Source organism: Berghia stephanieae, chromosome 1 (genome assembly GCF_034508935.2).
Source record: "Berghia stephanieae isolate SIO BIC M18660-M18661 chromosome 1, UCSD_Bste_1.3, whole genome shotgun sequence".
Taxonomy (NCBI): domain Eukaryota; kingdom Metazoa; phylum Mollusca; class Gastropoda; order Nudibranchia; family Aeolidiidae; genus Berghia; species Berghia stephanieae.
Genome location: NC_088360.1, coordinates 91,503,333 through 91,528,680, shown reverse-complemented (window position 1 = coordinate 91,528,680; position 25,348 = coordinate 91,503,333). Strand labels below are relative to the sequence as shown.

At 34.2% G+C, this 25,348-nt stretch overlaps 1 protein-coding gene across 2 annotated transcripts in view; it reads right to left on the bottom strand.

Annotated features, from left to right (window-relative positions):
• Positions 1-25,348, bottom strand: part of LOC144961835 (poly [ADP-ribose] polymerase tankyrase-like) — a 99,105-nt gene that overhangs the window by 23,328 nt on the left and 50,429 nt on the right. For both annotated transcript variants that reach the window (XM_078894893.1, XM_078894897.1), the window contains exons 24-42: positions 22,652-22,793; positions 21,010-21,227; positions 18,789-18,933; positions 17,383-17,564; positions 14,328-14,395; positions 13,927-14,033; positions 12,865-13,096; positions 12,181-12,322; positions 11,908-11,984; positions 9,721-9,916; positions 7,862-7,939; positions 6,994-7,149; positions 5,910-6,030; positions 5,507-5,621; positions 4,657-4,927; positions 3,784-3,891; positions 1,563-1,704; positions 1,034-1,234; positions 84-373 (exon numbers count right to left, since the gene is read on the bottom strand). In XM_078894893.1, the coding sequence (XP_078751019.1) occupies positions 84-373; positions 1,034-1,234; positions 1,563-1,704; positions 3,784-3,891; positions 4,657-4,927; positions 5,507-5,621; positions 5,910-6,030; positions 6,994-7,149; positions 7,862-7,939; positions 9,721-9,916; positions 11,908-11,984; positions 12,181-12,322; positions 12,865-13,096; positions 13,927-14,033; positions 14,328-14,395; positions 17,383-17,564; positions 18,789-18,933; positions 21,010-21,227; positions 22,652-22,793 (2,991 nt within the window). The remainder of the gene's footprint in view (positions 1-83; positions 374-1,033; positions 1,235-1,562; positions 1,705-3,783; positions 3,892-4,656; positions 4,928-5,506; positions 5,622-5,909; positions 6,031-6,993; positions 7,150-7,861; positions 7,940-9,720; positions 9,917-11,907; positions 11,985-12,180; positions 12,323-12,864; positions 13,097-13,926; positions 14,034-14,327; positions 14,396-17,382; positions 17,565-18,788; positions 18,934-21,009; positions 21,228-22,651; positions 22,794-25,348) is intronic.

Sequence of the window (25,348 nt, the reverse complement as noted above, 5' to 3'; positions counted from 1 at the left end):
TGTTAAACCTCATAAATTAAAATATAGGAACAGAAATCATTGATGACAAATATAGGACAACTGACTAATGTTTATCATCTTACCCGATTGACTGGTTCTGGGGTTTTGTTGTATGGAGCCTGGATTAAAAGTTGGTTTATCACTTTGACAATATTCACAGAGTCATTCTTAAGTGCCAAAGTCAAAGGTGTTTGACCCTTGTCATTCTCAGCTTCCAAAGGAGCACCAGCTTTACCCAAAATATAAACAATTTCAGCATTATCAAAGGATGCATAGTCGAGTGCACAAACTGCATGATGCAATGCAGTCCAGCGGTTTTTGTCACACACAGACAGGTCAACACTACTTGTTTTCTCAATTGATGAATATGTTGCTGAAATAAATTAACAGTGTGGAAAAAGATAAAATATACAAATAAACAAATATGCATATTTATGTAATGAAATGAAAAACATTTGTAAACCCAAATTTCCATCAACGATGCATGTCGCACCTCAAAAACTGCCATTCATAATGGCACCTCACAAGCTGCAATCTAGTAACAGTTAAGACCTGGGTAAGTAGTTTAATGTTACAGTCAAAGTCGATTTCAAGATATTCAAGCGCAACATCAGGAAGACGATTATAAGTAAGATAGCCAACGTTAACTCAGTGGGATTCATATTATAGCAATCAGCTGTCAGTTTTTTGCCAGGGAAAAGGTACTCATGTTTTAGTAATGCCATGTATTTTGGTTTCAAAACAGTGGTGAGTTTCTAATCATTAGTTACACGACTCATTGGCCACACAAAGCATAATGTTGCCAAAATTTAAAAGCAAACATTGTTACACCATTTAATTGTAAATATCATACAAACTGGCACATTGGAATGGAGATTTTCTTCAAACAAATGACGCTTATTCCTTTTAAAAATGCATTGTGATAAAATAAATACATTTTCTGTCAAAAGACAGTTAAAGAGTCATCCAGATGGTAATTTTTTGTCCATGAGCATAAAATGTACCTTTTCAAAAGAATAAATAAAAGTCTCACTTTCTTTATTGAGGGACGAAACATGTCTCGTCAAATTCAGTTTTGTAACAGCTTTATCTGTTTCATCATCTGCTGCCTTGTCATCTACATCATTATCCATGATATCAGTGTCATGATCACTATCATCATTGCCTTCATTTTCTGAGTCATTTTCATCATCCTCTGCCTCTGATACAGCATCTTCGTCTACGTCATCTTCATCTGAGAAATATGCAGGTTGATCAAAACACACTACTAAGTAGTTTCTAAGGCAAAAAAAAATAAATAAATAAAAAAAAAAAACAGAAACAAAAGAATGGCATCATTTTGAACATCACAGAAGTGACCACTCAATGTTCTCTGATACTCCTTTAAAGTATGATGGCTTACTACTGAATTCATCTATTCTCTGATGGTATCAATGAAAACATTAGTTTATATTTAAGTTGGATATTGGCTTTCATTACAACGTCAAACAAAAATCATGAAATTTTTCATTTCTATAACAATTTATCTTAGACTGTGTCTCCAGATTTCTGTCACATCTCACCCTCTAACACAATTGATTCCTCGTTCTCTTCTGTGTGCTTGGACAGTGAGATATCATCATCCTCTTCCTCTGGGTCCACTTCTTCATCAATCAGATCGTCAGGATTTTTTTCTTTCGAAATCTCAAAACTTATGGGGAAGATCTTGAAAAATTAGATAAACATACCAATTAACATAAGTAAATATTGTGGGGTCATCAAAATTTTAATTTTATTTTCAATTCTTTACTACTTCATTTTGTTTTTCGTTCTTTCGTTTTCTTTTCCGTTTATTTGCTTTTCCTATTTCTTTTTAATTTATTTTCTTTTCCTTTTTGGGGGGGATGGGATCATCAGATCGTTATCATCCAAAATTCCATGTCCTACAATAATATGTCAAAGCACTACAATGTCAATTACAGTCCAAGTCGGTATTGGGTACACAGCATAATTCGAACAGCTACTTTATTGGGACAATTTCTTGGGAAAGGATTTTTTTCACTATAAAAAGTAAAAAGTCATACCCCTTCCAATTCCCAGCCACTTAACTGGAATGACCCACCGTTTAATGGGGACGAAATTTGACTATGATTATCCCGATAAAAGAGCATTTTCGTTGTCTTCAATCATTTAAATAGTGGTTCATAAAATGTAAATTAGTCTAATGGGATGGTCAACCATTTATGAACAATAGAATTTACCTGTATCCCCTGTTAGTGTTTACTGCAATAGCCAATAGGGTGTGTGGTCGAACCACTGTCATAGTCATCACAGAGATGTGAACAGTAGAATTTACCTGTATCCCTTATCAGTGTCACCTACAACCATCGTCATGTTTATGGGTCAATGGCCATGATGCTAGGTTCGCAGGAAAACTGACCAATGGAACAATGGTAATGAGTGATGGCTTTGTTTGTTCAAAGTTGTCACTACCAAATGGTTTGTTTGTTCAATGAGATGAATGGGTAGACAATGCATTCTTAATCCGTTACTTACTTATGCAACCGTTATGAGTGGCATATTCGTTAATTGTTTTGTGCAATTAGATTTGTCTCTCACTGTTAGAGGTAGATTAAGGTGTCATTTGTTTTTCATTAAAACGTGAAATGTCACTGCCTGAAAAAACATTGTTGCTATTACCGTCATGACGAATAAAGCAGGGTGATCTATGGTAAATCTGAAAAATTGCTCATTTCATGGCTGCCGCTTATTTGGGAAACACATTTTTACCTATAATGTTTTAACCATAATGCAAATGTAATAACATATTTCCTTTTCTTGTTTACCTGAAGAAGGCCAAAGGCCAAAATGTTGTTTATTCTGTGTTGTATCTTTTATAAAGAGTCATGTTTACTCCATTTATTTTACATATCTATTGACTCATTTAGGCACCTCTAGATTTTAAGAAAATGTGCAGAGAATTTTAGATATTTACTGAGCTAAAGTGAAGAGATGGGCCTGAAACTAAATGTTAAGAAAACCGAATGCATGGTGGTCTCAAAGAATGAACACGACCTTTCAAATGTCAAGTAAAGGAGAGTCCATCAAACAAGTAAAGAAATTTAAATATCTAGGCACTATAATTACCCATGATGCACGACAAAGAATAGCAATAGCTAAAATGTGTTTCATAAAATGCGTCCAGTTGTGTCAAACAACAACCTAAAGTTGAAGACCAGAATAAAAGTAGTGGAAACACGTTACAACTTCCCTTTTCTACGGTTGTGAAACGTGAACGCTTGACAAAGAATGCACTAGGAGGTTAGAGGCATTTGAGATGTGGATGTATAGAAGAATGTTGAGGCTATCATGGACAGACAAGTATATGAACAAGGAAGTGCTGGCAAAGGTGAGAAAAGGAAGAATACTGATAGATACCATCAGAAAGAGGCAGTTACAGTTTTGGGGATATGTGTAAAGGAGAGACAGAATAGAAAAGTTGGTAACACCTGGGACGATTGAAGGAAAGAGAGCTAGAGGAAGACAGAGAATGACACATTTGAATTACTTAAGAATGGCCAAAAGTGATTTTTAAAATGCAGACTTCATGCGCACCACAGAGAATTGTGAGACGTGGAGACAGCTGTCTGGCAGCCTGCTCTAGAGTACAACCATGGTGGATGATGATGCAATTTTAATTGGGATGATTTGTCGGGTACCGAGCCGTCCCAATAAACCAGCCTGGACTGTATTGCTACGAACTATAAAAGCTAATCCAGGGCATTAGCTTGAAAATAAATTTACCTGTCTTGAGGTCTGTGTTACTAGTTCAGGTTTACGGACTTGAACAACACAATCAGTTTCAACATTGTAAGAATAGTTGAGAAGGAGTTTGACCATCTTCAAATCATTCTGCAAAAGAAAAATGTACAATAACCTAATAAAGTTTTATTTCTTAACTAAATCTTTTCGGTAGAGTTCCTTATAAACATCTGGCAATAATTAGAAAATTTTCACTCATAAACTGGCAAGATGGGTCAGTACCATTGCCACCTTAAGTACTTGCCTGTCACCTGAAGCAACCAGCCCCACATTTTGTGAGTATTTATCACAATATTTTGACACACAAATGACAGAAATGCATTGCGACATCTGACAAAGCCACGCATTCCCAATCCCCTGTATCCAAAAATATCAAAGGGTTAATTGCACGCACCGTCAGCTTCCTGTGACACTCCTACCTCACTTGCTAATCAACAGGATACAAAGAACCGCTGGAATGAAGATTTTCAACCAGAAAATTTGTGTGTGTCGGTAGCAAACTAGGCAAGAAATGGCCCCGTCCGACACGCTGTGTGTGTTAGTTGAATTGCGAGGATGCATGTGTTCAATGTCTCGCAACGCAACAAGACTTGTGGCGAGACAGTCAGCAAGGAATCGGCATTCAACATAGTTGGTAAGTGTGGGCAGCATCGGCAGCATCATTGACAAAGATGAAATTATAGAAGGAAGGGAGTAAGAAGAAAAATCTGCACCTGGAATTGATCTTGGTCTCATGTTGTCAGTAGGAAGACTGAAAACTGAAAATTGTTTAAAAGTCTGAAATCAGTCTAGGCGCTGAAAATTTACATGCCTGTTATACAATATTTGTCATCTGGAACGACTTGTATAGCTCACCATAATGACAGCATGCATCATTGGAGTCATCCCGTTGCTGTCAGGAAAGTTAGGATTTGCTCCACTCTGCAGCATGAATTTAGCCATCCCAAAGTTGTATCTCCGGATGGCAAAAATGAGGGGTGTTGTTCTAGATGCACTTTTTGTTTCAAAATAGTCCGGTTGATTACAGGAAATGGATGCTCCAAGCAGCAAAGGATCAGGGAGAGGATGATCATATGATGTATCCAATGACATTTTACCTTCTTCTAACAACAGTTTGAGCCAAGATCTGTTGAGACAGAAACGGAATAACATTTTGTTAAGCACACACAATAAAAAGAGTCCTATTGCTCAGTTCTATCAGTTTGAGTCTTGAAAATATATTTTTAATCAGGGAAATTTGTTTTGTTTATAAGAGTTTTATGGCACTTGTGACACATTTGGGTCATTTCAACGACAGTAAAAAGGAAGCAAATGGGCTAGTCAAAAAAGTTATAGATTACAATTGAAAGCACACAAGAAAAAGTAAGACAAAGGGGAAGACTCCACTCAGAATCAGGAGAATGTGACCCACTGGCTCAAAACAGTAATATGTCCAGATGACTGAGATAAGAAGAAATGATGGTACAGTAAAGAAAATACAAAACTTGGGTCAATATTAGACATAGACAATTGACATCTTGTCTTATGATAACACAAACTAAAATCTAACATTTTTCATAAACATTATTTTTGAGCACCTGGCTCATCCCAACATAATATCGTTTTGAGGCGATAATGACATATGTTAATCAATTAAACACAGTAAATCCTGTTCAAATTATTTGCTATGCAAGCCCTACAAGAAAGAAATGAGACATTAACTTACTGGACTAAAGTAGCTTTAAATGAATCGGAGATCCAATTAAAGTCCCACATAAATGTTGCCATTGTGTCTCTGCCAAAGATGTCTTTCACTCTGGGATCATAACGCAAGTCATTTACTGTACAAAATATAAAACATTTATTGTGAATTAAAATGAGGGGAAGGGGGGGGGGGGGAGCATAAACTTGGTATTGTAAAATTGAAGAAATTTAGTACAAACTGAGAGTTAAGTTCCTTCCTTTGAGTGGATTTTTCACATAAATACTTTATTTCAGCTTCAGTCAAAAGGAATATGATGGGATGGTCAAAGGATTGAAATCATCAGTAACACTAGAGAGGTTTGTGATTTGTCTGGATTCCAGCAAAAACCTCTAAAAAAGAAAGAAAAAAAACTATGGACACTTACCAATAAAAAACCTCGCCAATGGAACTGATTGATGCTTCAAAGCTGCCCACATCAGTGGCGTCATCCCAAACCTGTCCTTTTCATTGAGAGGAACACCTTTTTCCAATAGAGCTCCAGCCACCTAGGAAAACAAGCTAAGCTATTTCAACCAAAACCATCCAAAAAACATGCCTGTATCATAAAATGCTGCACTACTACAGTATCACTGTTAAAGCTTACATTTATACACAATCATTGGAGGCTTATGCACAAACTCTTTCTTTTAATGCATCTTGTCTTATAATATATTTGTATCCCATTCCTTTGTCTTTACTCTTTCTCCACAATTTCTCAGCTTTAGGCACAACAAAATGTGTAATCATGTGTATTAATGTTTTAACTGATTTGTTTTAAAAGAGACGCATTACAGTACCCTTGCATCTTTACTGAAATCGACATATAACAGGCTGATGCCACAATAAATATCAAATATGACTTGCTCCAGTGGTTTGTTGTGGATGTGTATTTCTGACAACAATGCTTTCCTTCGTTTTATGTTAATTGTTAATTGTGCAAGAATTTCATGGTTCAGGTTTTCAAAAAAGTCATTGAAATATTTAGAAAACAAGCAAGCAGACAGGAGAAGAAGAAAAAGAAAACCAATGTACCCTTAAATTTTACACTTTTTCTAAAACTAAAATGACAATAATGCATTAGAATGGATTTTTTTTTAATCTTAACAATTGAGATTTCTTCCTTAAAATCAGTTTGGTTTTTAAGCTACAAAGTCAATGACAGAAATCTTTTTTATTTTTTTAAATGAGGCGATTTAACATTTTGGAGGGAGATTTTCAGCAAACAAAAATTGAACCTATTACAGTCTTAAAAATCAACAAAACCATGACAGTCATTGAAGGCTCTATTTTTGCATATGTTCCAAATGAGAATGACATACAAATTTAAAATTCATCAAAATGTACACAAAACAAAAATACTATACAATACAAGAGGAAGTGTATAATACTCTTAAAATATCAACTATTGCAAACTCGGAATCAAATTTCAATATCCAACAATCACATCAATATTTTGATAAATTGCTTACCTTGATTTGAAGATCAGGATCTTGATTACTGGTCTTACAAGCAAGAACATGGAAAAGATTCTGACCATCCTTGTTTTTAGCCTGAAGGCGACTGGCATCAGGAATGCGACGCAACAACCTTAAAGCTAAATAAAACTTACTCAAGTTCAAAGCCGACTGAAAAAAAAAATGTAAACAATTTATTAATTGAAGAGATAAAGGAATCAAAATAAAAATAATTGTATGTATATATATATGTGTGTGTGTGTGTGTGTGTGTGTGTGTGTGTAGATATATATATATAAACTACAAATAAATTATCAAATAAGTAAAGTAGAAACAAATAATGTCACAGACACATTTTAAGATGACTGCCCATAAGTAAACCAGAAAGAATAGACAAAATCTAGAAAACAAACGTAGAGCAAACAGAAATCATAAGTAAGTTGTCCAAAAGAGAAAAATGGGGGTAAACGGTCTTTTTTTTTTGGGAGGCAATGAAAGTAACTAATATAGGACTTGGAACACAGGTCCCAAAAGGTTTTCATAAAAAGCCTCATCTATTTGACTGACCATAATATTGCCAAACAAGTGGCCTTGAACAAGTCATCTTGTCCTAGCTCACAAGGTGCTGTCTTAGGGCAACCCATAGAACTATCCCTCAAAATAATTTCCCTTATGGTGTTAAAGTAGTATACAAAAATCAACCAAACAAACAAAAAAATTAATATAAATTGTAAATAGAAATAGAAATATATATATCTGCAATTATCTGACATGATTTCAACTAATTGTGAAAATGTCAACAACAAAAAGTGGAAAAACAAAAAATCTGAAATTCTGATGGTTCAAAAAATACATGCTACTTCGGGTGATAAATCAATCAAACCTCAATGACTTGTGTAGGAACACCAAGGGCATCCAAAAGCATATGGGCAACACCAGTTAGGTCTTTTTGTACAGCACCCTAGAGAAAAGAAGTTGAATGAATACTTAAGACATGTTACTTGATGTGTATCAATAAAATGCATGGTTGCCAAGTGAAACCCCACCCCCTCCAAAATTAAAATTTATTAAAATCAAAAAATAAAAACAATGTCCATTACACCTCCTGTTTCACTCGTTAAATCTAAACCTTGTATTGATAGTTGTTAAAACTTGCATCAATATAGGTTTTAATATAACGAGTGAAACAAAACCTGTAATAAAAGACACTTATTATCTGCTATTTATTTCCTTTGCTTAAGGGGATGGGCGGGTCCTCGATTGTCAAAAATCGAGTAAAATATCGATTTTGAGATTTTTTTATTTTTGAAAAGTTTGAAACCTTTGCTACATGAAAATGTGTTTGTTGACTCTCAGATGGGTCAGTTTAGGTCCAAACTAACCTCTTGAAGTCCAAGGGGGTCAGTAAATATAATGTTACAGCCTGGCTTGACAGCGAAAAAGCCATATAAACATTAAAAAAAAAAATAAATAAAGAGAGAGAGAGAGAGAGAGAGAGAGAGAGAGAGAGAGAGAGAGAGAGAGAGAGAGAGAGAGAGAGAGAGAGAGAGAGAGAGAGAGAGAGAGAGAGAGAGAGAGAGAAAATCCACTAACGTGCTCAAAACGCTTTACAAAGGGTCCTGACGACAGCAAACACGTAAATGTAGACAAGAAGACGCTTTAGGCAATTACAATTTTCCGACAGAGACAACCTGTGACGGCTAAGTACTCATTTAAAAAACCCGATACGGTGAGAGAACGGGAGTAATAGTCATTTTCCAAGGACCAACTATGTGACTGCAACCAGGCTCGATAACCAGGACTTCGATTTGAAAGCGGAGTTGTCTTACCACAAGACCATACCGCTCATTAGCTGTATAGATACGATAGCTAGATGAGAAGAGAGAGAGAGAGAGAGAGAGAGAGAGAGAGAGAGAGAGAGAGAGAGAGAGAGAGAGAGAGAGAGAGAGAGAGAGAGAGAGAGAGAGAGAGAGTGTGTGTGTGTGTACGTACGTACATACGTACGTGTGTGTGTGTGTGTGTGTGTGTGTGTGTGTGTGTGTGTGTGTGTGTGTGTGTGTGTGTGTGTGAAGCCAAGAAAAGGCAAGGCAGGAACAGGAGGCTGAAGAGGGAGGGCCCGCACATCAAGCAGGGTCATTTTGACGCATGAATGCATGATCTTGTCTGAGTTTCCTGTGCTTGAAACTTTGAATGCGTTTTTCTCAGTTTGTGGTTTTTCTACATATATTTTGCTACTCTTCCTTTATTTGTAAACATTTTGGAATGATTTTTCGCATGTGCATACAGTATTACTAGCTTCATAAAACTGAGCATTTGTATTTCAGATTTATTTTATAAATTTTGCGTAAATGTGGGTCAAAAGTCAAAAATGGGTCAATTTTTGATTTTCAAAATTGATGAACTTTGAAAATCAATAAAAATAATACTATTGTAGATATTAGAAAATCGATGCTTAGCCCAAATGAATGGCTCAAATACTACTTGTGTACCTATTTTCATGTCAATAACTTGTCATTTGACGAAGCCTTAGCATTTTGAAAACTACTTCATTATAGGGTATCAAATTTCAAAATGGCGGCGTTACCATGGTAACCAAAAACTGAAATTTAGGTTTTCAATTTTTTTTCCTCTAATTAGGATGTACATAACCTAAAATTACCACTAAAAATCAGCCACTTATTACATTTTAGAATTTCGCCTTCAGGACCCGCCCATCCCCTTAATTAATCTTCCATTTCCTACCTCAAATATGCTGAAGGATACACCAGGGATATCTTTCTTTTGATCAGATTCCCACTGTCTTTTTGGCCTCCAAGTTAGGCGAGGTCTCTTCTTCACCTTTTCTTCTTCTTTTCTGGGTTCTTCACGTTTCTCTGGAAGTCTGACAACAATGGGGTTGTGAACACTTGCTTTCCTCTGCATCAGCATGATTGCACAACTAAATAAACAAACAAAAATATGTATAAATTTTTAATACAACTTGAGATTTATGCCATCCTTTTCAGATATAATCATATTCCATTTAACATAATAACAATAATTAAATCCTATTAGTCCTGTAGGCCTTTGTTATCTCCTTGACTTTGGGGCCTTTTCATTCAGTCAACAAACTGTGGTGTCTTGGTTGCTTTCATAATACCTGTTGTGGAGTCTTTGCAATGTTGGTGATCCTGTGCAATGGTTCCAAGAGGAGTGAAGAGATCAATTTTACATTCATGTACAGTCAAACATGACATAACGAAACCCACTATAACAACGAATATTATCTTGGATGGAAAGCCTCCAATCTTCTGTGAAAATAAGCACTAACATTCCGCTTCCATTTGAAAAATCTCCCTGTGTAAGACAGAAAATTTTCCTTTAAACTCTGCATCATAAAAGCTAAATACTTAAAGTTCATCGTTACAAGATTTTTACAATTTAGCGTGAGAAAGACTGCTCCCTGACATCGGATCCAAAATTTCACAACTCTAAGTCTTGCCCTGTCTGAACCAGTAGTAAGCAAATAAAGTCTATGTTCCTGGCCATTGAGTGTTGCGTCCCTGCTTCTCACTCTAACTGTACTGTATGAGTGAAGTTGTTACTCATTACCTGCTGACACTTGATGGCAACTGGGATGGCGACATGACACAAGACTTCTTACACAAAAGTTGGTCTGAACCAGAAATCACACTTAGTTAGCACTTTGACTCTGATACGGTGATTGTCTATTGGCTTGTGTGATGGAACTAAAAATTTCTTTTAATGGTCACTGTTCGCAATCCAGAACAAATTATATAAATTAGTGAAACTGAGTGCATGGTTTATCTTCATTAGAACTTTCTTGAGAATGCCCAAAGCTAAGTTAACAAATGGATTAAGGAGATTGCTTCAATAGGTTTTACTGTGCATTGGCTACGATAAGTAAATAAAATGGAATTGGGGGTGATTGGTTGGTAACTGAATAAAGATCAAAATTTAATTGAAGTGTCAGTATCTCTCACATGTGGACTTTTTTCACAACTGTAGAAAACATAAGCAGGCCTAGAGAATGTTAGAAGGAAAGGGTTAAATGAAGTGTAACATCAACAATGTCAACAATAACAGCGACAAAACAAAGACAAACAAACAAACAAAAATGAAAAAAACAAAAACATTTTTAGCTTTCATTATCACGAAACAAGATTACATATAGGTATCTATGCTGTGCATCATCTAACATAAATGGTTTAGCGACACTGCAAGCATGGGTATATAATCCCTGTGCCATTCAGTTCTGTCTTGCACATGGTTGTATTTCAAATATGACTGATGTGATGGTGATCCTCAACACAGTTCCAAATATTTGATAAAACATACACTGCCATGACTAGTAGGATAGTCGATGTTAAGGATTATTCTCTATTCTCAGCAAAACGAACCATAGATGAAGTCTACATCGACTGCAGATATTCATAAATAAGTAAAAATGAACATTGATATAGCACTTTTCCACAGATTCACCATGCTCAATATCCTACACGATGACTTAATTATTCCCTCAGGACATATGGAACCAATATTCCATATCATACTTAACAAACCACATATCAGGCATCATTTTAATTTTATAATATCCATCACTGCCATACTCAGTTACTCATTCACACCAGAGGCAAGTGAGGAAATGTATCTGGAGCCATAGTTTTGATACCAATCTGGTTACCAACTACACCCAATATAACTTGCCTTTCTACCATAAAACTGAGCTACAATGTCGCAATACATCTGGAGGTGTCCTCAAAAGCCATTGTAAATTAAATATAATTTAAATATAATAAAACTGAGACAGAACTTGTGATGGATCAAGACTGCTGCTTCTATATCAGTTCTAATTTGATAAAATAGTGAATAGTGGTTTAATATATTTAAGCAAAACGCATATCTTAAATAGAAGTTTATTGAAGTTACCTGTCATATCCCCCATAAACAGCAAGGTTCAATGCAGTATTTCCTCTCTTTTCTTTAGCTTCTATGTTAGCACCTCTCTGTAATAAAGATAATGTTATCACAAGTAAATTGAATCGTTTTAAAATTAAAAGTCTCAGCTATACTGGGTATAGATCACATTCATAAAAAAGAAATCATAAAGAATTGTATGATTTCTTACTTCAAATTTTAAGATCAAAGTAAAATCTATTAATCCATGTGCCTTATAGTGAAAAAAAAAACAAATAAACTAACCTGTAATAAGTGCATGCAACAGATAGTTGCCCCTGAAGATGCAGCTTCTAAAAGAGGTGTGTATCCAATAGAGTCACTTTCATCAACCCGTTGATCTCTCATTGCACTTGTCAAGAGACTGCATAATTCTATGGGATCAACACTGAAACCAGTAAAGTTTAATTTTCAGGTAACTTCAAAAGGTGGCATTTTTACTTTTACATCTGAAGCCTTGTATTTACAAAAAAGAAAGAAAGAAAAAAAGAAAGAAAGAAAGAGAGAAAGAGAGAGAAAGAAAGAGAGAGAAAGAAAGAAAGAGAGAGAGAGAGAGAGAGAGAGAGAGAGAGAGAGAGAGAGAGAGAGAGAGAGAGAGAGAGAGGAGGGAGGAGGAGAGGAGAGAGAAGAGAGAAAGAGAGAGAGAGAGAGAGAGAGAGAGAGAGAGAGAGAGAGAGAGAGAGAGAGAGAGAGATTAGTTCCTACCTTTTACCGTTTCCATTTCTGTTTGAAGCAGTGATTGAGCCTGACATAGTCCTTGTTAGGTGGCTTGCTTCTTGTTGAAGCTAATGATATAACCTTGTGTTGCATTTTAACAGTTTGGAGTTTCAGATTGCCCACCATTTATTTTGACAATTGGATCAGTTTTTCTAAAAATATAATTCAGGTTTAAAGTAAAGAAATATAAACAAAATATCAAAAAGGACATACCCTGCTTTGCACACTGCCATATGCAAAGGCATACTTTGTTTGTTATCCTTTGCAAAGACATTAGCACCACGATCCAAAAGGAATTCCTCCAAACTGTTAGAAGTGTCAGAATGGCCTTTGTTACACTCAACTGCAAGGTGAAGAGGGGTTTTTCCATCCTTATTCACAGCATTGATATTTGAACCTGCTTCAAGGAGTGTTTGGATCATGGCTATTGTCTCATCTTCACACACTGAAAAAAGAAAATCAAAATATGGAAATGGATCGACTGAAGGTTCTCGGAGTACTTAACAAGGGACGTCAATATTTACACTTAAAACGTAGGATGAGACATGATGCAGTTTAGGCAACACAACTTTTTTTTCTGACAGAGATAACGCTTTTGACAGCCAGGTTCTCATTTTACACCTGAAAGCGGTGAGAGAATGTGAATAAAGACCCTTTTTCAAGGACTCGTTTATGACCACTCAAAGCAGGACTCGTACCAGTCTGAAGGACTAAAAGACCACATAGAGCACAATTATTTTTTTTTAAACCACTTACTATACGATTTATACCTTTCCCATTTAGAACATTTTGACTGCATTTATTCAATTACGACCACTTCACTTATAGATTAATCATAATGAATATCTGACAGCAACATGTTTTTTTTTTTGTTTGTTTGTTTGTTTGTTTGTTGCTTTAGGTCTCTTCCAACACAATTGAGGTTATATGAGAGACCGCTGAAACAAAAAAGCAAGCAATCTAACAAAAATAGTACAAATGTCAATCAAAATCATAACCTAAAGATATCATAAGCTAAATTATAAATAACCAAGAACAAACAGGCAGAGGATTTACAGGAAAAAAAATATCCCCTGTCAAAAATACAATCACAAACCAAAGAAGCAGGATAGGCTAGTAAAGAGAAGAAGAAACGACATCACTATCGGATCGTACACCCATGCGAACATCATAGGTATATGATTCAAGGGTGATGCTCCCATCCAACCACCCGCAACATGTTTTTACACTTAACACTATTGCTTTATCATCCGAGTACAATGCAATCTTATTTACCTCTGTTTCTGACAAGAATGTGTACTGGAGTCGTCATGCTTTGGCCACAGGCAGCAACATTAGCCTTTGCTTTTATCAGGATGCTCATGATGCCGAAGGAACCTCGTCTACAGAATATATAAATTTAAAAAATAAGTGTCCATTGTGTCAAAGACCACAATGTGACTTTAATACAGTTAACACTAACAACATCTTGAAAAATATGGTAATGCAAAGATGACGTAGGTATTGCTCCGTCAGTGGTCTGTCTGTGTGTGTAAATTATTTTATTTGTGTCTATTTATTGTTTCTTGAAAATGTGATGGTGAACAGACAACAAAATGTCTCAACCTTAACCATGAAAAAATTAATCGAAGTATAAATGGATTCAGAATCTAATACTGAGAAAGGAATTCACTTACTCAGCGGCCAGCATCAAAGGAGTCCCTTTATCCTTTACCAAGACATTAGGGTCAGCTCCAATGTCCAACTGTGAATAAAAAAAAAAAAAAAAAAATTGATAAATAAAAAATTATTTCATTCCCAGCGTTTCCATTTATCAGCAGTTGCACATGTATTACATCTTTTGGAATTACCAAGAACAGTTATTGGATCTGTAAATAATTGCAGTGGAAAAAAATAAAACTTTTTCAGACTCAAAATAAGCAATACAATGAGCAATATCAACAACGAAAATAACTCCCTTCAAGTTGAGTGATGAGGACAAGTATCAAATCCAACAATCCATCCACCTATCCACCACCAAGTCACCTGTGCCATTCCACCCACCCCCCTTCATAAATCTACCCATCAATCCAAGTTTCATCTTTACATCAATTAAGAGATCTGATTTAATAAAACTACCTCATATATATCTTTCTTCAGCATTACTGCTTTTAAATAAGGAAATGTTATATAAATTATCTGGAAATTATTTTTAAAAGGCAGGTAAAATATGTTTGCAGGCATGCAGGGCCAGTTTTTTAAATATTAATTTCCAAGTCTCAAGAGTGGCTGACAAATTTTTCAAATATCTTTTAATTGAGGCAAATGATTGTCGAGCTTTCATAACTGCAGTTTCTTTCTTCACAAAATAAGCAGAACATCAATGCAACACGTGACACTAAAGGAAAAAAAAAAAAATGGATGAGCTCACATTCATTTCTAATGAAGAAATTTTCTGTTGGATTCCCTTTCATTTAATTTTAAGCTTAGTGCAACAATCGAACGCTAGCTACATGCGGGCCGACACACAGTCTGTGGGCAGACAGTAGGCAGTGAATACGTTCACGTCCGGGTTAGTGTGGAGGTGGTCATAATTATTGACAAGATGGAATGCTGTCTGTTTTGTTTTGTCTTTGATGAAATAAGGACAATGGTTTTTTTTAAATAGACTCTCGTCGAGACACAAAATAAAACACTTTTATTTTATTTTTAGTTGGTTCTGTCTTTTGACGTTACGAATACATAATTTTTTTAAATATAATTTTTTTTTGTTTTTTTTAAATGTCAGAATTTACAGAGAAAAATCGTACTGTCGGAATTCCGATAATTGTCGGAAGATTTACAGGTCTGATTTTTAATTAAACATGGCAAGATTTAACTTCAGGTTTTTTTTCTTGTTGCTTGTAAATTTTTCAATATTTTTATTTCTACTTCGTACAGAAATAGCGTCATATTTTTCTCCATTTAGTTTCTCACACGCTATATTATAATAATAATAATAATAATAATAATAATAATAATAATAATAATAATAATAATAATAATAATAATAATAATAATAATAATAATAATAATAATAATAATATCATATTATCAAAAACATTTAAAAGATGAGATTACAGAATTACTTTTTAAATGTTTTTGTTTTTTGTTTTGTTTTTAAGGGTTTTACGGCGCTTGCAACACATTTAGGTTATATCAGCGCCAGTAAAAAGGAAGAAAATGGGATAGTAAAAAGTTCTAGAATTACAATTGAAGCATCTAAGAGAAAGTAAGACATAGGGGAACAAGGAACAAATAGGGATTAGATGTAGATTCCAAGAGCATATCACCAATGTACTTAGTTTGAGATCACCTATAAGTCTCATCCGGACACAAGAACAAAATCCAACAAAGAGGAATACACTCAAATGCTTACATTATACATTAAAAAATAACAAATATACTAATACATAACAGAGAGATGATTTACAAGGAAAAAAATATCATGTCCCAAAACAATAACTATGCATTTGACTGTTTCCCTCCCAGCCAGGACTCCGACCAAGGCCAGGAAAAAAACTAAGTAATCTCATTCCAAGTCAAAGACAGAAAGCATGTTGGAAAACAGATATAAGGGGATAGAAGACAGTGTGTACCTCCCTGCCCGCTATGGGAGGTCAGGATCCCCACCCAGACTTTTAAAATGTAAATTAGGGTAAAAATTTCTATGTAATGACAACACTACAAAAATGATGTAATTGAACCAACTGTATACTATAAATATTGCTTATCCATTCTGTTTCAACTTTAATATATATTTTTTAAATGCTCAATTGGTTCCTTTTTCATATCATCTAATGGCTTCTTGAGAATCAATTATTTAAATTGGGACTAGTCAAACAGGTAACATAATAGATCCAATCCATCAGAGAAGGAGGGCACCATCCCACCGGTACACTGGCAAAATGGGGTACTCTCAAATGTGTGTGTCCCTGACATAATCAGTCACATGGTGAACATTTTTGTTTTACGTTTTTTGTTGTTGTTTTTTTTTTTTTGGGGGGGGGGTTGCATTTTTTGAAAGTCCAATGTCTCCTGGACATTTTAATTTTTATTTGAAGCAAATCGGGTTATTTTTCATGAAGTTATGGCCATATGCATGGGCTAGGGTGTGAAACTTAATTTTGAGAAGATCGCTTCCAAAGTTGACAAGAGTTGAAATCGAGTATAATAATTACCTTCATTAAAAAAAAATTAAAATATTTATGAGTAGAATTCAATTAAAATATTTCATCAATATGTAGAAAAAGTTTGATTTAATATTAATGATTTTTATCATTTCCATAAAAATTGACCTCTTGACTAAAATTGTCAACATCTCTGTTCAAAGCTTTTCACCATGCGACTGATTATATCAAGGACGCCCACAAATGTTAATAATCAAAATATCAGCAGAAAAAGACATGAGAAAGGTAGGAGGGGAGGGGGGTTAGAAAAATCCATCTGTCTCCACCTCAGCAAATGACTATACACAGCAAAGACAAAACCGTTTGGTTTCCTAAAAGACGTCAAGCCACATGGAAGGAATGAAACGACATAGGGGGTTATAAAGGATAACAAGAGGCTGCTCATTGTTCATTGACTTAAGTTAAAAGACATCTGCTCTCCTCCACTTTCTTGAGCGGTGTGGGTTTTTTTTCCCCCCTTTTTTTTTTTGGGGGGGGGGGTGGTTTTGTTGATTTCAGTAATTTAAGAAATGCATTGACTTACAAGAGATTTGACAGCCATTTTTTTGTTTCCTTCCACAGCTAATATCAAGGGAGGCTTGTCATTTATATCTAACAGATTAGGGTTGGGTGAATGGAGCATGATCAGCTTTAGACCAGGTCCAATCTCAGTCTTGTTCTCCTCTGCAGATGCCTTCATCATGAAATGGAGTACTGAACATTTTCCTGCCAAAATTTTAGTAGATGAACTTTTGAAAGAGAAGAAATTGAATTGCTAATAAAATCATTAAATAAAAAAAAATAATTTCAAAGGTTATTGATTACAAAATTAAATAACTACAATATTAACTTTAGTTTTGGAATACAGTAAGCTGACCTGAAGTACCAATTAAACCGCATTTGATTTCTTTTTTAAATAGAGTTTTAAGACAATTGTAAGCCTGTAAAAAGGAAGGAGATGGGATGATTAAAACTTAAGTTTATGCATTTACTAGTGTAGCGGCCTGACAATCGCACTGAAGAGAAGAAGTACAATTGTAGTGAACCCACTGTCGTTTTTCTTGTTCTTTTTTTTAATTTTTTTTTTTTTTTTTTGGATGCAACATCATTCTGAAACTCCCTGAGTAAATAAGTCAGGGGTAACTACCAGATGTTTGGCACACCAAGCCATAGTGCTGAAAATGGTTGGCTGTTTTTCCCAGGCGATTTGAAACTCGAATTTTAAAATACACCAATGAATAAGATATCTGCATCGTTCAGTAAAATTTTTACAAGTCTATATAAACCAGAAATTTGGCAGTCATAGAGCAAAAACTGGTTGGTCTTTCTTTTTTCTTTTTTTTTTTTTTGTAGAAAATTTAAAAACTCAATGGCCAAAATGACTGTTCTGATCAATTTTCAATCAGAATTCGAGCCCTAAGCTCTCCGGGCTTTAAAGGAATATCTGGACAAAAAATCACAAATTTTAAAAAAGCTTTTTTTTTAAAAGAAAATATGAACAGAAATTAACCCTTGAACAATCAATCAGAATTGGGCAAACCCTTGTTCCACTCACTCACACACACACACACACACACACACACACACACACTCACTCTCTCTCTCTCTCTCTCTCTCTCTCTCTCTCTCTCTCTCTCTCTCTCTCTCTCTCTCTCCCTCTCTCTCTCCCTCTCTCCCTCCCTCCCTCCCTCCCTAATTTAAAAAAAAAATCAATCAATCAAAAACAGCCCAGGGAGCAGTTTCCCTGCTTTAAGGGATCTTCACTCATTGAACTATTAACAAATTGCCGATGGTTACATGCATAAAAAGCACACCTTCTTTTGTCAATAGGAGTATTTTGCAAGTACATTGTTAATACCATAATATGAAACTAACCTGAAATTAAGAAAAGAAAAATATAACATAAAAACAAGAACAATTCAAAAAATTACATTGTGAGAAAATATTTACCATCACTACAATATTGTGGTTCTTTCAAATCTGGCATATTTTTGGGTCCCACAACATCATTGATATTGGCATCGGCTAGATCCAAAAGTTCTTCTATAAATCCCAGGGCATTCTCAGCATTCTTTTTATCCTCTTCCTTGGACACCTTTATTTGATATGTCAATGCAAAAATATTTATCTAAATCATCAAAACCAACCAGATAATTTTTTAGCCAATGTAAATTACAGAACTCATTCAATACAGAACCTCAATACTGAGTCAATAAACATGTTACATAAGTAAAAGTGTATTGTATACAAATACCATAAGGGCCAGAATTTTAGAAAGAAGAAACTGAACACCCAAATGAAACCCCTTAGTCCAAACATTTAAATACACTTTAAAAATATTTAAATACACTTTATCATAAAATTATCATAAAAATGATATAACGAGTTTGTGTGTTTTCATTCACACACGCTACCATGTATTTTTTTAGTTTTGAGTGCAAGCATTATCAATATTTTTATAAAAAGCAAAATTGGGTCATGTTTTTATTGCATCACTACAATACCTGATTCAAATTTAATGACCTAGTTGACAAACAGTAAAGGTACGCCTCTTTGCTAATGACACAATTGCTTCCTGTTCATAAAATCCTTAGACGGTGCCTGCTGCTTTCCAAAATGACCTAAACAGACGAGCTGGCTGGGAGCAAAAGTTTAGCATGGAGTTCCACCCAAATAAGGCCTTTGTTTAATCCATAAAACATTAAACAAAAGTTAAAATTACATAACCACTCATAAAAATATATAACATCAGCCAAGTACTTAGGAATCGTCACTAAATCAAATCTGAACTAAGTCGAGCCAATAGTAATCATCACTGCAAAAGTCAATAGATCATTAGTTCCTTCAAAGAACAAATCTGAAGGAAAAGACATACAAAGCCCAAATCCAACCACATATTTAATATAACAGCACTGTATGGAACCCTCACACAAAAGCTCTTAATGAGCTAGCAATTGTTCAAAGGAGAGCTGCATGATTTGCATGATATAACTGTACCTCAAGCAAGAGTAACATTCTCAAGGACAAAACATTATTAGTGCCGTACAAAATAAGAGATATCTTTGTTTCCATTTCAAGCCTAGAACTTTAAAAACCCTCACATGTTTTAAGACCAGTAAAGCAAAACAACTTTATATGTCTTGCAGAAAATGTTATTTATACAGAGAAACATAAACGATTGGAACAGCCTTTTGCAAAAAAATTGCATCCTCAACCACCAACCATTCTTTCATAAAATGCATGTCCATTACTGCATAGTGTTAATAGTTTGATTTTTTCTCCACAAAACTCATGCACAAGTTTAAACCTTCATGGGTGAAAGCAGACAAAGAGAAGGAAAAGAAGAAGAGGAGGAAGAAATTAGACACCGAAACAATCGAACCTTGCACCTTGTCTTAGAATACATATAATTTCCCCGTACTCTCAGATACAATTACATGATCCCATGATTATTAAATACTTTTTAATATTAATATCAAGAGAATATAGAGATAATCTAATAGAAAATTATATTTTCTGTGCTCTCAGAAATTAAGTCAAAAAGAAGTGCTTATTTGTTACAAAATGAAGCGAATATGAACTACGAGCTGTACTAGCCCTGGCTTTGATCCTCTCCACAAACCTCATTGAAAATAGAACAATGCAGTTTAACAAGGTCAACATAAATTAACCAACAAAAAGTTTGTGTCAAAATTGACTTGATATCAGCACTTCAATTATCATATGGGCCATATGAAGAGTTCAGTGTAATAAAAAATTTGAGAAAAACAAGAGATGTTAATAATAGTGAGTGTGTGTTTAGGTGGAGGATAGTTATTAGGGTTGGTGCATTTAATAAAAATAATGCCGAACATATCTCAAAAAAGTAAAATGTTTCCCTCTTAACAAAATGTCAAATAATCTGAATCGAGAAGGGAGGAAAAAGTAATAATAATAAGTACCAGAATATCATATTCTTATACATCCAGCCATCAGGTAAAGAATGGCAATGAAACCTGCATGTATTAACTCTTAATACTCTTTTAATGGGCATACTAACAATTTTAAGAAATAATATACCATCCTATAGTTTGTAAAACGGGCAATTTAATTTAAAAAGCATTCTGATAAAGAACAAATTAAAAGTTTTATACTTTAGGTCATTTATTCAATCAATGTTTTTTCTCCAAACCTTTAAATCTTTATACACTTGACAAGCTCGGAGCAGAGGGGTAAAACCAAGGAAGTCTCTTGTGGCAGACATTTTCTTTAAAAATTCCATTGGGTCATCTGGTTGGACATTTTCTTGTTCTGGCTTGGGTTCATCGCTTTCCACCACCATAGCTTGTGATTCCTTTTCCCCATTTACATTATTTTCAACTGTTGGTTCTGTGGGTTTTACCTCATTCTCTAAATGGTTTTATCAAAGAGGAGGGAAAGGGGGGGGGGGGGGGTTACAAGTATGTTGAGAATACAATGAAACAGTGAGAAATTGTTAGTCTTGCTTTTAAGAGTTTTACAGCATTTTCAATACATTTAGATTATATCAGCGCCAGTAAAAAGGAAGAAAATGGGATAGTAAAAGAGTTACACCAGAATTACAATTAAAACACCCAAATAAAAGTAAGACAAAGGGGAATTAGTTTAAATAGGGAACAGGTGTACATTCCAAGAGCACATTATCAGCGTGAGATCACCTAAAAGTCTCATCCAGACAAAAGCACATGATCTCACTGAGAGGAATACACTCAAATAATTATAAACTATTATTAATATATTCAAAACAAACAAACAAAATAAACAATACATAACAGAGAGACGATTTACAAGGAAAAAATGATCACCTCCCAAAACTCTTAACTATATATTTTCCTCCTAGCTAGAATATCCGGCCAGAGCCAGGACAAAAACAAGTAATCTCATTCCAAGACAAAGACAGAAAGCATGTTGGAAAACAGATATAGGGGGGTAGAAGACACAGTAAGTGCCTCCCTGTCCACTATAGGAGTCAGGAACCCCACCCAGAAACAATGAGGAACACTTATCAACAGATCAAATAAAACTATCAGATATGAAATACTTAAATGATGATTGAAAACACAAGAGCAAAAATCTTAAGCAAATAGTCTTCAGAGAAGAGACCCTTTGAACACGTTTTTGGTCTTCAACTTCTTACATTCTAAGGGGGTTGAACCAGCTCTCTATTATTTTAAGAAAAGAAAAATTGGGACATTGGAATTTCAACAAAATGCCTTTATTATAGTGATAATGTCATACATGAACATAGCGTTGAAGAAATAGCAATACTAATGAATGGAATGGACTCAAATGCATACACCAATAATGGCTGACAATTCATCAATAAATAATAAATGAGATGATTTTCAAGAATAGAATTTCATCTACCATAGAAACATGACTGTTTCTCTCTTGAAAAAGTAACCTTGTCATCACGGCATTGACAAAACAAAATAGTAAAATTCTGGGCAAAAGACCGAAGCCACATAAAGGAGAATAGAAGAAAATTTAATTGTGAATGCTACAATGGAAGGCATAGGGCCCCATCAGAGACAAATTGGCGGGCAATAAACTAAAAATCTGTAACAAGTTTCTCTAAAAATACTTGAATTTGAAGGTAAAAAATCTGCATCAAATGAACGATTTTGACATTTATTCATCGAAGATGATTTGTCACTTTAAACTGTTAAAGAAAAAATGAATAGTAGTTCAATTTGGAAACAAATCAATTTGTGAGTAGCAATCAGACTCCACCTTCAGAAGAAATGAGGTATAAAAATGAAAAATATAGAAAGCTTATTATTTCTAGTTCTTACCCGAGACTTCAGTATCAGGTTTTGAGACTGTGTCTATCTCCATTTTGTCCCCACCATCACCATTTGCGTCCACAGATCCAATTTTTCCATTCTCTTTAACCTCCTTTTTCACAGATTGTTGAGGAGTGGATGGTTTTGATTTCTAACAAATGTCACCAAAAAAAAAATTAAAAAATTTATATATATGAGCCAAGGTCAAAAGGTGCCCGCCTGATACCAGTGTTAAGAAAATTTGATTTTTACTTAATTATGGGCTGTTTTTATTGGGTTAATGCTTGTAATCAATTGATAATATGAAGAAGAGATAAAATGAGATAGCTCAACATACTCTGTTCAACAGAATATGAAATAAACAACTTGAAAGTGAAATTTGAATGCTGTTTGGCATGGGCTTAGAACGAGGTCAACGCATCACCTTTTAGAAATCATGTAGAAATTAAATGTGATGCTTTAGCTCACGTGATTGAAATTTAACTAATAGTATAAAGTCAAAATTTACTTTTAAACGCAATTGCAGTATATTACATATCTGAATAAGTTTCATATAGATTTCTTAAAAAGTTGGTGTTGCTTGTGACCTTTGGTGTCATCAAACACAGCACAATACTAAGACTCGACACGAAACTTTAAAGCTCACGTTTAATGTTTATAAAATGTTTTATTATGAGAAAAAAGCATAGATTTACTATCTGAACTCAAATCTTGGAGTAAATGTATACCGTTTTACCGATATTGAGGTTTATTGGTTTTGGTGTCATTTGTCACAAGCAACACGACATGCGTGAACACGTGGAAGTTTGTTTCGTTAAATGGCGATTCGCAATTTTGATCCACCCTTCTTACCAGCCTTTGAAGTGCAGCACTTTCCTTGGCCTTTCCAGCGTGGCTCCAGGGAGAAAAGGTAAGTTGAACTTTGGTGTCATCGCTATTTTACATTGTCACAAGCAACACTTTATATTGGATATTACAAAGTGCCACCAAAAAAATATGTTTTCAGCTGTTATTCTATTTACAAATATGATATTATGACATCTCACATAAGACCGTGATTTTGACACAATTAATTATTTCCTTGTAATTCTAATTTTTTATGTTTCAGGGTCGTATCAATCAAGGAAAAGACAAAACTCAAGCTTTTGACGAATCCAGATAAATAGAAGGGTTGTCAAGAAATTTGATTTGATTTACTATTAACACACTAAATTACTACAAACTAGCAGATTTGAGCAGTAGGGCGGATGTTACGGTATGGTTACATGATTTCATTACCATGGCTGATATTTATCTAGAGTTTGTGTGACTTCTGGTACTTTTTGTGACCATTGGTGTCATTGCTTAAAATGTCACAGGTGACACTTAAGTTTGAAGTTTCTAATGTATTTCTGTTTTCATGTTCTTCAAAGCTTTAAATTTCATTGAATTACATTTTAACAGGCTATATTACATGTGTCCAGTTGCTATTCTTGATTTATTGAGGCAAAATTGCGTTCTAGTGCCGATTTTGACCAAAGTAATAGCAACAATGGTATTACTAATTTCTAGGTATATTTCCAATTTAGAAGTATTTAGTTTCTTAAAATATTATTGAATTTCATTTTAGAGTAGGTTATTGTGCTTTTTTGACTGAAAATAATGATATATTATGGACGAAAGTGTGATTTGGTGTTGCTTGTGAAATAAGTAATGGTGTCACCGGTTTATGTCACAAGTCACATTCAGATGCTCTAATTTCCATGTATATTTCTATTTTTGAAGTCTTTGGTTTCTGAAATATTATTAAATTCCATATTTAACTGTGGTTATTACACTGGTTTGACTGAAATTAATGATATATTGTCGAAATTGAAATTTGGTATTGCTTGTGACATAAGTAATGGTGTCATCGGTCTAATGTCACAAGTGACACAATGTCGCTAAATAAGATATGCTTTGGTAACATTATTTCCCTACATTTTATTCCAAAAGTTTCTGAACATTGCTGGTAATAAACATATGCAATATTGTTGTTGTTGTTAATGTACAAACATTTTTATGAAATAATATATTTGCATTCTATGTTGCTTGTGACCGATGACACCAAAAATCAACATTTTCTCCAATAGTTGGTAACACTATTGTACTATGATTGTTGTTAATTGTGTCTTTTTGTCTATAACTTACAAAATAAAGTTTGATACTCAACAAAAATCATTTGGTTATTGAGTTTTTTGTCTCATTTTGGTGTCACCGGTCACAGGTGACACCAGCAACCTATAGGTATTGTTGACGATATTATGCTGCGTTAGACCTTAAAGTTATCTAAAGGGCCTTTGATTCATGAAGTGCAGGGTTTTTGCTACATATATAGCAACATGAATGGACTATTATGTCACTTTTATTTTCAGAAAAAAAATTGGCACCTTTTGACCTTGGCTCATATATATATATAAATCATCAATTGCAAGTCAAACTATTATTTTCATAATTTCTAGAATATAACTAAAATATCAATACATGCAATGGAAACATAAATGCAATTGAAAGCTTTTAAAAACTGGAAAGAAAAAAAAAAAAGAATATAAAAATAATAATAATAATTTAAAAAATAAAATAATAATAATAATAATAATAATAATAATAATAATAATAATAATAATAATAATAATAATAATAATAATAATAATAATAATAATAATAATAATAATAATAATTTATTTT